Source organism: Oratosquilla oratoria, chromosome 6 (genome assembly GCF_046742065.1).
Source record: "Oratosquilla oratoria isolate Oo_2021 chromosome 6, ASM4674206v1, whole genome shotgun sequence".
NCBI lineage: Eukaryota > Metazoa > Arthropoda > Malacostraca > Stomatopoda > Squillidae > Oratosquilla > Oratosquilla oratoria.
Window position 1 is genome coordinate 84,800,576 of NC_134782.1, and position 12,500 is coordinate 84,813,075.

The 12,500-nt window shown below is 42.9% G+C and overlaps 1 protein-coding gene across 1 annotated transcript in view; it reads right to left on the minus strand.

Annotated features, from left to right (window-relative positions):
- Rtca (RNA 3'-terminal phosphate cyclase) overlaps nt 1–6,808 on the minus strand; it is a 15,640-nt gene extending 8,832 nt beyond the window's left edge. The window contains exons 1-2 of the mRNA XM_076187484.1: nt 6,639–6,808; nt 3,219–3,336 (exon numbers count right to left, since the gene is read on the minus strand). Of these exons, the coding sequence (XP_076043599.1) occupies nt 3,219–3,336; nt 6,639–6,683 (163 nt within the window). The 5' untranslated portion in view covers nt 6,684–6,808. The remainder of the gene's footprint in view (nt 1–3,218; nt 3,337–6,638) is intronic.
- Between the last annotated feature and the right edge of the window lie 5,692 nt (nt 6,809–12,500).

Here is a 12,500-nt window from a genome sequence, read left to right on the forward strand (position 1 = left end):
CTTACACACACACACAACTTACACACACACAACTTACACACACACTTGGGAGGGAAAGTAAAGTCACAAAAACAAGGCAGACAACTTTGGTTAGATTAAGACTTTATAGGATCTCAAACTGTATACTATAAGGAATTACTGGTATAGTCTTGCATTTATTAAAGCCCTTGTCACATTCAAGATTGTCAAATAATTTGAAAATCCAGAAAACTATTTCACTTGCAGTATCCTCAACTTCCCTAAGGATAATTCAACAATGTCTAATATTCATATAATTTTAACTTCCAAGTTCGTCATTTAACTTCAATATACGATACATTGAGATACTTGAAAAATAAAAGATTGTAACCAAGAAGTTTCTACTCAAACTCACTAAAGTCATGTAGGTGTGCCAGGTTTAAGGAATAATCACAGGGCTAACATGGGTACCAGTACCAATTCAAAGGTGGACCAATGATTACAGAATTAGAGGCCAGTATCTGAACAGTGTAATACTGTTAATGAATGGATTGTGTGAGATTAGTCGGTAAAATGGCTAACATTTTGACCACCTGGCTTTCGACCTGGAAGGTCATGGACATCAAACCTCTTGAGCTTTCGAGTTGCATACTTTTGAGACTGGCGAGTTGGGTAGACTGCACCTCTAACCATAAGGCCTATGACACTACCTCAGGTCAACTCATGTGGAAACTGGAGCATATTGGAGAACTAAGAGGTACACGAGGACAGTAAAGGACAAGGCACTAGGATTAAGAGCAGCAACCAGCTGAGTTTCACAAAGTTTTGGTGATAGCACTATGTTCCATGTCTATGAAACACAAGGGAAGGTACAAGCTATGTCAACATGTTTGAAGATAATACAAACGTGTGAAGAGAAACTGTCAGGTGTTGCAAAAAAGATTACACCGTTTGCATGGATCAAAGAATGGCTTTCATATTTAATTCCAAAAATGCAGTATTGGTAATTTGAAGTGCTCAAAATTAAACTATTCCTTGGTAAGTGAATACATAATCAAGGCAGATGAGAAAAATTTGATGTATATGAAAATTTGTCACAAGACAGATCAGTGCTGTAAAACATGGAAGATATAAAAAACTAATCTTAATCCATCCAAGACCAAAACAGGTACCAAGTGAAAGTTAAAGTGCAAGATTACCTGTGAACTTTTAAGTGGAAAAACTAAATCCTTAATGTGTACATACATGTACCAAGGGTTCCTCCCCCCTTACAAGGGAGGTAGCTAAAGCCAAAAGGCACAATTCCACTCTCACCCATTCCACCCACATTTACCACCCATCCCTCACTTTGTTCCTAGATGACTGGTCATCCATTCATCTTGCTCATTGCCCTGGGTCAGAGGCAATGCAGCAAGACAACAGGAAATTTGTGAAAAAAACTGAGAATTGTGTTTATGAAACAGTGGAAGATGAAACTTAATGCAAAGTAAAATTATGCAAACGAGGTTATTTAATGGGTGATGAAACAGTCAAAGATGAAAAGTATATGCATGTCTATGGAAAACTTGCCTGAAAAATGCTAACAGGATGGACATACAATGTACACACCAAAAGACCGTTTCCTTTACAAGATCTGAACAAGTCTAGGCATACACCATGTCACCCCTCCCCTCTCAGCAACCAGGATGAGTCATCCTTGTACCCTGCCATACCACTTGGGCATGAGGCAATGCAGCAGGACAGTCCTACTTTTGGAGCAGTTTTGCCCACACTACTTCATATGGTAACTGGAATATGTTCAGGAGAGTGGACAAGATCACCATTTTCCAAGACTGCACCAGTGAGAACTGGTCAGTCACCAGACTGGTAGCCCACGGGGATCCTTCTCCCCCCTCCCTCCCATACTATAAAGGAAGGAATATGCTTTGTCTACAACTCGCCAATTATTCCACAAGCTAAAGTGAAGCAGTGTGCAAATGAACTATGGACCAGAAACTTCCATTCTTCAGACATCTTTCCATATGCACTCTGGCCTGCTCCATACACCTACAAGATGGGGAACATTCATTTGGCATTGGCAACCCAATTTTAATTTCCACATTCTTTCTTGAGGGACCACCCCCTATCTGCATGGTGCAGCTGCTTGAAAGCTGGACAGTGGCTTATACCAACAATACTTCAACCTAGATAACCACTGGCACACCTTCACTTGGGGGACCATGATGCATTAACCCCTTGAGGACCGGATGTGTGTTTTGTGACACCTGCGTGTCACTGCCGAGTGCACCCGCCAGGAACTGAGCGTGCTTCCCGTGACATGCATGTGTCACAGTTATAAGCCGTGTGTATTGAGGGCTCTCAAGGCCTTGGTTTCTGGGTTATTTCTACCCACATGGTGGCAAGCGTGTGTTTACAAACATAAGGCTCCAACCATTCATGGGACGGTTTGAAACTTTTGTTTACGTACGGTTGATGGGTCGGTAACGAAGGGGGTTAACCACTTCAGTAAGAAATTCTCGGCATGCGTAATTTGCATCATGCTACTTGCATTATAAAATATAAGGTCACTACTGTATTACTCACTTTTACAGAGTAAAAAAATTGATCAGACCAGTTCACACAATTACAAAAAATACACATTATCAAGATGCCAATGCCTGCACCCTCGTGTACCCACTTGAGCCTCATGAAGCCTGTGTAAGTCATTGAAGTCGTTAAAACAGTACAATGTCCCACCCTAAAACCCATAAATACATCATTGACTTGTGGACCTGTCTGAAGGCTGTTGCTGGTTACCTGAAAGCAATAGATTTTCTGCTGGAGAAATTAGGGGTAACTGACCAATTCCATCGGCACAAACTATCAAAACACTCAATAAATTTGGGCAGTAGTGTTTGATAATGTCACTATAGCCTTTCAGTTGCACTAACCAATAATTCATGTTAGCTATGAATTGCAAAGTCTTCCATGCGTTTCCCAAAATACCATGTGCAAATCATGTAAATTTACATTACCATCATAACTGGACAAAAATTAAACAAGGTTAAACATCTTGCTGCATTGCTTAAGACCCAAGCAGTGGGGAGAGATGGCCCTTCATCCACATTTTTCCCCTCTAATGGGGAGGGTGGGTGAAAACTTAGCTAGCTAGCTACCTCCCTTGCAAGGGGGAGAAGCCTTTTTGTATAGATCCACTAATTTACATGAAAATCCATTTTGAATGTGTATAAAAAATGCATTAACTCCAAGGAAAAACATACCACACAGGTGTTGTGCACGCAGACCAGGATTGGAACGGCCAGCACGAATCTTTGTGACACGTATAGGTTTTCTCTGTATGGCACTCAGTGCAAGGGCCATTCTTAAGATCTGGCCACCCTGAAAAGATTAGGAAAAACATTAGCAAAAACATTTTGCTTTGCCCAATCAAATATGATCAACTTTCTTCCAATGCTTCATATTTTAAGATTATTAAGGGATGTACAACCGTTGCATCGAGTTTTGGTCAACAAGACCGACAGCCACAACTGTTGGCAATAAACCTGGAGCCTTCCCACAGATCTAAGTAACTTTGGACTTGTCCAGCCACTGAAAAATCAGCACTGGATGGACGACCCGACGAGATCAAAACAGGGGGTGGGGTAAGGTGACAGTCCTACAGAGACTGAAATGGGGTATGGGCGGTGGCAAGTCCGACAGAGGAGACAAAGGTGGGAGGGGGGTGGGTGCGAGGAGTCAGAAAAGATTGAAAGGTAGTTGGGTGGGGGGCCACGGTGCGAGATGGGAGACAAAGGGGGGAGGGGAGCAGTCGAGAGTCGTACAGACGGGACCGAAAGGTGGGAGGCACGCAGATAAAGACTTAAATGTGTGTGGGGGGAGGAGGGTAGCGGCTAGGTAGACAGATTGATATAGGGCGGTGGCGACTCAGGAGACTATGGTGGTGGGGGGGGGGGGAAGATGGGGAGGGCAGTGCGGCGACGAGTCGTACAGTGGAGACAAATGGGTGTGCATGTGTGTGTGGGAGGGGGGCAAGGCAGACAGGAAACTGAAAGGAGGGGAGCGAGGCAGAAGAGACTGAAGGGGGAGAAGTAGCGTGCCAGACATATGATTGGAGGGGGGGGGGGAGGGACAGTGGCGAAGCAGACTGAGGGGAGGGAGTGGGGGCGGCAAGACAGATTGAGGTGAGGAGGTCGGAATGGAGGGGAGCAGATCTACGTGGGAGACGGAGGGGAGGAATGGAGGGTAGAGGGGGGCGGCATGGAAAAACGAGGACAGCCGAGACCCAAGGCAGACAAACTAGGGGATGTCACCCCTCAAAGTCACATGAAAGGATGCGAAGTAGAGGGCGGGGGGTTCGAGGCGAGGCAAAAGGAGAAAAGAAAAAGTGGCAGGACGCCCAACGCACGCACCCACGGGCAGGATGCCCAACGCACGCACCCACGGGCAGGACGCCCAACGCACGCACCCACGGGCAGGGCGCCCAACGCACGCACCCACGGGCAGGGCGCCCAACGCACGCACCCACGGGCAGGTCGCCCAACGCACGCACCCACGGGCAGGTCGCCCAACGCACGCACCCACGGGCAGGTCGCCCAACGCACGCACCCACGGGCAGGTCGCCCAACGCACGCACCCACGGGCAGGTCGCCCAACGCACGCACCCACGGGCAGGTCGCCCAACGCACGCACCCACGGGCAGGTCGCCCAACGCACGCACCCACGGGCAGGACGCCCAACGCACGCACCCACGGGCAGGACGCCCAACGCATACAAGAGGCTTCCAGGCAGATACGCAGGTCCTGAAAGATTCCGATGCAGACTTGTCAGAAGTGACATCGGTGGCAGACTTGTTGAAATCATCATCTGTACCAACCAAAGAAGGTAAAGCTCCACCACGCCCCGAGGGATGAAGTTTGTGTGCGTGTGTCGAGGGGGCATAAATCCTAGGCTGGAGAAAGCATAGGACATTGGCACAGAAGATTTGGGCCCCAAGATACGTGTGTGTGTCGGGGGGGGGGGGGTTGACCTCATTGACTGAACTGATCAAGGTTGGGCATGCTAAGTCCTGACGTCCGAGCTACTGTCAAAAGTACATAGCACATGTTGCTGACACCAAATCTTGCACAATAGTCCGATATTCCTCCCTATATGAAGATATCACTCCACCCCACCCCCCTTTATATTCCAATGGTGCTGAGTTTCACGTTTACCATTATGTCTAACCAACTTAACCTCATGTGTACTTTCCAATTAAGGCGTGTAGTTCCAAGTGGACATTCCCCAGGCACTACCATAGATCACTGGGAAGAAACTTTGGTTTTATTTTTATCATTTGTTAAATTCTTATTTTTAGGTCCAGTTCAGCACTTGCTCAAAGTCAGCTCTCCACATGAGAACGTTCAAAACACTTAAAATTGACAGATTTTGGATCTAGTAAAAAATGTCAGCTTCTAGGAACAGGAACCACCTTGTGAACTGTTCACACACCCAACCTCTCAAGGGTTGGAGCGGGGTGGAAAAACTTCCCCCTAGGAGCACAACGCACCCCCATGGGGTGAGGAGGGCAGCTCACCCCCCCCCCTAAAAAAATGACAACAGACCATAGAACAGGAAGTAGGACCCCATATGGATCCAAGGAAGTGGGAGTACCAGGCAGGAGGACAATGAAGGACGGGGGATTGGGAGGGGGGGGGAGGAAGGACTTGAATGCAGTCCCTCTGGATGGTGGGGTGAAGTGGGGTGGGGGAGCGTAGAGTCACAAGTGAGGGGGTGGGATACAACGAGGTTGGGAAAAACATGCTTGATAATGTTAAAGAATGATGTATCGTTACGCGACAAGAAATAAAATTTCACAAACAGCACAGTGGAATCTAGGTCGGAGAATCTGCTACAAGTCCAACACGTCGTTAATGTTATCTGTCTAATGGCCAATACACGATGTGGTCAAAGTTTTCAATCCCAGATCTATATCAACGAATCAAACAAGGATGACACCTATTTAGGCCAACTAGGAAATTCTGTAGCGTAACGTCCTAGGTCTGAACATCACAATCGATTTTCGAATATTTCAGAAATTTATTAACACGTTTTCACGCTAACCCATTATATTCACAAATTTTCTTTTCAAAAACAATTTTACACAAAATTCCTGTTTAAAATGCGAAAAATATCCAATTCGTCCCTAAATCTCGGCCATTGGCCTGTATTCAACTCGTATCTCACTTCATATTTTATAGGGATTTTAGAAACTATGTTGGAACTCGAGTTTTCATCCATTCTGCCGAGTAGATTTAAAAAATTTGAAGAATTCCAACGAATTTAAGGCAAATTCCATCCCATTGGCAACATTAAGGCGCGTCGTACCACTAAAATTGTTACAAAGCATGAAAAAAAATGTCCCCGCTCAGGCTACGATTAGTGATCATCCTCTATCGCTTCCTTATTTCCTGCACGTCAGGCTATGGAGAAAAGGCTGTAGTTTTAACAGGAAGTTGCACAAAACCACTTAATATTCCTTCTTAAATCATGTATGAGAAGCCTGTGATGACCGTGGTCTTCAAAAGGGAACCTATGCGTGACAACAGGATGGTACCAGACCAGTGCAAACTGTAAATTACATGTAAAGGATGGCTGCTGTTACCTCAGTTAACTCCTAATAAATCTCTACAGATCTAACTTACCCCTTCCAGAACATTGCCTTCGATTAGAATTGGTTGTGCTGCCATTCTATAAACGTCAGGATTCGACCCACTCTAAGAAATATGCGTTGACGCCTGCTTTCACTGTCAGATTGAAAAGCTCTTGGCAACGTAGGTACGCAGGACGGGCCTGAACTGATTCGAAGCTCTGAGACAGACATGTCAGATGATGCCGGGTGGCTTCGAAACGTCGTACCATATCACAGCGGCTTCGAAGCTTCCTCGATAGACGTCTCGAACTTAGACTAGGTTTATAACATCATTGTAGGAATAAGAATATTTTTTTTTTACTTAATCACAGAACATATATTTAGTTTAGAAAATAGGAAAAAATCCACACTAGTGCCGCCGCCACTGGTGAACATGCAGCTGAACAAAATCTTATGTATAGTCCAAGAAATACCTTACGCCAGTACACAAACTGTAAAAAACTAAATATTAAAAAATGCATGAAAATATCATAAATCATATAGCATTATATGCTTGTGTAGAAACGTGTTAATCGGATAATGTTATATTCAGCGTTTTCTAATATCCATACTTATTTCAGTGATTGTTTCCGTATGAATGAAATGAAACTAAACTATTTTTCTTATGGTTAGAGGCAATTCTAACGGTACGTGTAGGCTACACTTTTGTCTTTTCAGTTTGTGTTGTTGTAACTAGAGTTTTAAACAGAAACAATATTGAGAGTATTATAACTTGATTTATTCGCTGGTATTATTCTGGGAGATGTTCCCTTGTTAAGTACACAAAGTAAAGCGCGCTTAGGAAGACTGTTGTAGGCCTAATTGAGAATCCACATAGTGTTTGCACTAGCCAGTGGTCATTTCATGACCCTCGTAAGACATTTTTCATTTGAAGAATGCGGTTGGAATTGTGAACAGATAATTATTATAACAGAAAAGATAAATATCCTCTGCAGAGAAATACATAGAGTTCATGCTTGGGTGCATTTTTCTGTGTAATTTACGTTTCCTAGATACATCTCATATGTTTCATTCAGTCACATTAGTTACCAACGATAGAAACAGAAGAATATGTGTTTTGTAATGGAGTCCTCAGACGATGCGACTGGTCATAGATTCAAGATATCCTGGATCATGTACAATCACTCAATCTGCAAGGATATAGAGGCGCGCCACCATGTTGGTCCAGGGAATATCAGGGCTTTTATATACCGTAAACCGGACTTGGTCCAGACACTCGATATCATTGAATATATATACGAAAGTGGAATAACAGAGACCCAACTGTTTCGTCATGTGGTGTTCCATCCCACAAACAGGAGAGGACATGTGGAAAACTCCAGGCACAGCCCTACAAATGTGTATATATATATTTTTTCTTAATTATTCGTTTGTTTTGTTTTTTGTTTGATTATTTTTTCAGACAGGGTCATCCGGATGTTGAACAGTCTGCAGCAGCATAAAGAACCGATGTCCGCCAACTTTGCTCGAAGTAATAATCATGCAAGCACACAAGTACTTGAAACTGCATCATTTAGCAACTAATTCTCAGAGCAGTTTTACATTTGCCTTCTTTAGATTTTCCCAGTTTTACTTGTACATCTAATTCACATTTCTATTTTCACTCTAAGGGATTTAATCGGTTTGATGTCGCATCTCCAGCAACGAAAATGATTTATTAAGGCATCTGTACCCAACCCCAATCTAGATTTACTGTACCGACAATATCGAACTACTTATAATAAAGGACAATGGAAATGAAATATGAGTAAGACAATATAAACGTATATGTAAGACTGTGTATTTAATGCAACAAAAATAACTCTTACACTGGGTGTAAATATTGAGAACATAGAAATAAGTGATAACGTCGATGGAAAACAAATAACTTGTGAAAATCTGGGACAATTCAGGAGTCTAAGGCCACGTCACACTGCGCGTCTTTTGAGTAAGGGTGGCCTGGCGCGGGATTGAAAAGCTCGCGTCTTTTACCCGTCCTGTGTTCAAACAGACTCATTGCTGTGGGTGAATGGCGCACACTATTTAGTTAATCTCTGGCATTCCTGTCTTTCTACAGGTGATGTTTCACTTGCCACGGCCATACGTTGTCCTTATACAGTTCTATCAGATGAAGAACGTCCTCACGACGCCAGTAGAGCTGTAACTCCAGTGATATGATGATTCAGTTTGGTGGGTCTTCTGTTGCGCCTCACCAATCCACCACTGCTAGGCGGACAGTGGGGCGAGTCTAACCCGCGCGCCTCATTTTGGGGACCACCGGAATCAGTTCCCTACGATTTGAGGCGTGGTATGACTGGGCCTTAATCTCACAACGACCTCGATATGAAAATACCTGTTGTAAGGAAATATTAGGATCGCTCAGCTATTTTCCAATTGGTTTATAAAGTTATATCACGTCTAGATTATCGCAATACAATGTTTTTAGATAGATTCAGATTACATTCAGTAAATAATCTGGGAGCAATGTAGGAACTCAATCTCTTGGTTTCCACTCAAAATACGATTTATATGTAAAAAATGGATAACTGTATATGAAAATTTGAATATAGCAAACTTGAGTATGTAAGAAACAAATTACCACGAACAATAGTTATATAAATGTAGAAACAGGAAGCAGGGGCCAATTATTTTGGCAGGAATTTTCGTAGAGTGGACGGGGGGGGGGGAGAAAACTTTTTGTGTTCACCTGGACTTCCTGGCACTTAATGTTTCAGACACTTAGATAAATTGTTGTTTTCAAAGACTCCAAATGCTAGCCTGCTTCACACATCAGTACCAAAAGTATTGGGATGAACAACATGGTGATGGATGGACAATGTGAAGGAAGATCAGGGCAGACCTGGAGCACAAGACCGTGAAAGGATAACAGTGTCACAGGACCGTAGAATCTGAAGGCTTTTGGTGCTAGCGGTCAGGGGTCAGGAAAAGGCCCGACCACCACCGGAGTGAATGAACTTGACACTCCGCGTGGTGCCTGTCCTATGAGTTTCTGTCTATATTGTGCCACTCATGACAACGGAAGGAGAAAGAGACGGGTTGCTCCTGGAGCTGCAAGAAATTGGGGCTTGAAAAAGAAAAAAGCAACTATCGGCTAGTAAGTCAGAAAAACACTTCCATGTGATGAAGACGATGAGATCTTGATTGGTAGTACAACGGTTTGCTCATTTGAGCTTCATCAAGTACAGTATATCTGAATGAACGATATGTTGTATTAATAAAGACTTCCTCCTCACATAGTTTAAGTTGAGCATTTTTCACATCACAAGCGTTATACTTAATTTTTCTGTCCCTTTTACTTACTCCGGTGGATCATGGACCTCTTGCAGATCCATATCCGCCAACTTCAAATATCTATTTTTTTCTGTCTTGTGGAAGAAGTTCCATCCATTTTTCTGGACCGTCACTATTTCTTTTCCCCACCTCTCCCATTACGCCATCAATCCACCTCATTCGAGGTCTTCCTGTTGATCTCCCTTCCACACGTGCATTCATTACCTTTCTTGGTATCCTTTTGCTCTTCCTATAGTGATACAAACACAGAATGTCCAAGGAGGACCAACTCCGGGCGCCCGTGAGCAGTGCAGATATAGAATGTTTTCAAGAGGTGAGACGTAACCTTGAACCTGGAAGACTTAGGTACTCCTAAATGGCACCACCACAATCGCATGACAAACTTGTAACGCCATCACTATATTGTGAAAGTGAAAATGTTTATATGTTTAAGCAAAAATATAGAAATTCAGTTGTTTACCTCCTGGGTTGTGAATAACAGAAAGTCATAGATAAAACGTTGTAATATAATGTGACAAATAGTTCAGAAAAAGGTGAACGACAGGGATTACCTTAGGAGATAGGATGGGGTGGGGGAGACCCTCAAATAACCTTGAGACTAGTAAAAAGAATAAAGATAGATTGGGGAGAATACGAATGCCCAGTGGGGTTCCACAGGTCTCGGTTTTTGCACAAGTAATGCTCTTCATTCACCTTCACATGATGGACGAAACAAGTAGTTTGGCCAACCCATTCGCAAACGACGCTAGGACGAAAAAATAAAACAATGGTGAAGATTGTTGCAATTTGCTACAGGATAAAGAAATTGTGACTGGATACAGCAGTAGAAAATAAAATGCAATGAGTGATTTGTCGTAAGAAACATTAACAGAATCACGGTGAGATATGCAGGTTGTTGATAAATACAAGAGTGATTTTTCATGACAGTGATTAAGAAAGTACTAAAAATTTAATTTCTTCAAACAATCTATAAGAACTATTCTTGACTATGCCTCGATAACAGTCGATAAAACAAGCATAATAACTTTACAAACAATACGACTTATAGGACCGAGAGTAATAATAGGATGTACCAAAACACCCTAATTGGACTCCTGCACACCCGTTGAACATCCCATGAAAGTGATAAGTGTAAAGCCTTAAACACCACTCACTCATCTCACACAAACACAAGCAACTAAAGTAAAAAAAGAAGCTCATTACTCAAACATGTACAACCTGTGCCGCAGAATACTTCCACACAAAAACATATTTACACTCAAATCACAAAACAAGCTCTCCAAGACACCACCAAACTTAATACTCCAACAACACACTAAAGACATCATCCACACATGAAAATAAATTTCAAGAGAAAGAAGAACCACAATGACACGCTTGCGTTCAGGACAGCAAACAGTTCCGCCACAGAATAGGTCTGGCCACAGATTCAAATTGCCCAAGATGCAATCATCACACAGGAGAAGACTTTATTCTACAGTACTCTGCACTAACACTCCCTAAACAATATCACAGTATTTCTTCCCTGAATGTAGGTCCGCTCAGTGGTCGTAGCCGGTTACCTATGGGCTGCGGGCCTCCTGCAAGAGAGAGACCTGGTCAACGGGTAGATAAAGGATATAAATAAGAGGAAGAAAAAAGGGGGTGGCAACTAAAATGGCTTCCAGTCCAGATAATGAGTGACAACAACTCCAGTTGTCGGGCCCTGCTGTAGATGGGTTTTGCCACAATACCTTTGGCTTAAATGGTGTGGCGGGATTAAGGGATAACCCATCATCCACGAAGTGCTGAGATGAGAGCGGTGGGGGAATGGGTGTTGTTATGAATTGGATTCGTCCTGTGACTCGGCTATATATCCCTAATAATAGATGCACAGTCAATTATAACTTAGTGTTATTACTAACATAATTATCACTATTTATACTGTTGTCATAAGTAATTATTCTAGCAGTAGTATTGAGGAAAGGTATCTGGTTTCATGATTGTACATGCACCTGACTTGCTGTCCTGGAAGGCATGCGCAGTAGGTATGATCAAATACTATACTTTCTTGGAATACTTTACTATTGCTACGTTGAATTACGTTAGTAGCATTCACTGTTTCCTCTCTTCATCAGCAAGAAAAACATGGTGAGTAGCTTGTGTCGGAACGCGTTTAGCTACGATTGAAGTTGACGCAAATGGCAGTCACCGTTAGCTGTTGCGGGGTCGGAATCGAACGAACCACAAAAATTTACTTTTTCAAAGTTCAGTGTCACAAGATTTGGAAAGATAATTTATGTACCTCGAAGTAACAATAAGAATAATACTTATGAAATAACGAGCAAATTATTAATTTTTGTTTTTATACTAGATGGTGAACTTTTATTTTTATTATTATTATTATTATTTTTTTTTTCATGTAAGATCTTTTGCATCAGTGATCCCCAGCCGGTCTGGGGTCAACTCCCCCTTCAAGGCCACATTACTCCACCATGGACCGCGTCAGAACTGGCTAGCTTGATATTTGTTTTTCTTTACGCTCTTTTCATATAAATAACTACTTGATAAATGCTAGTTACGC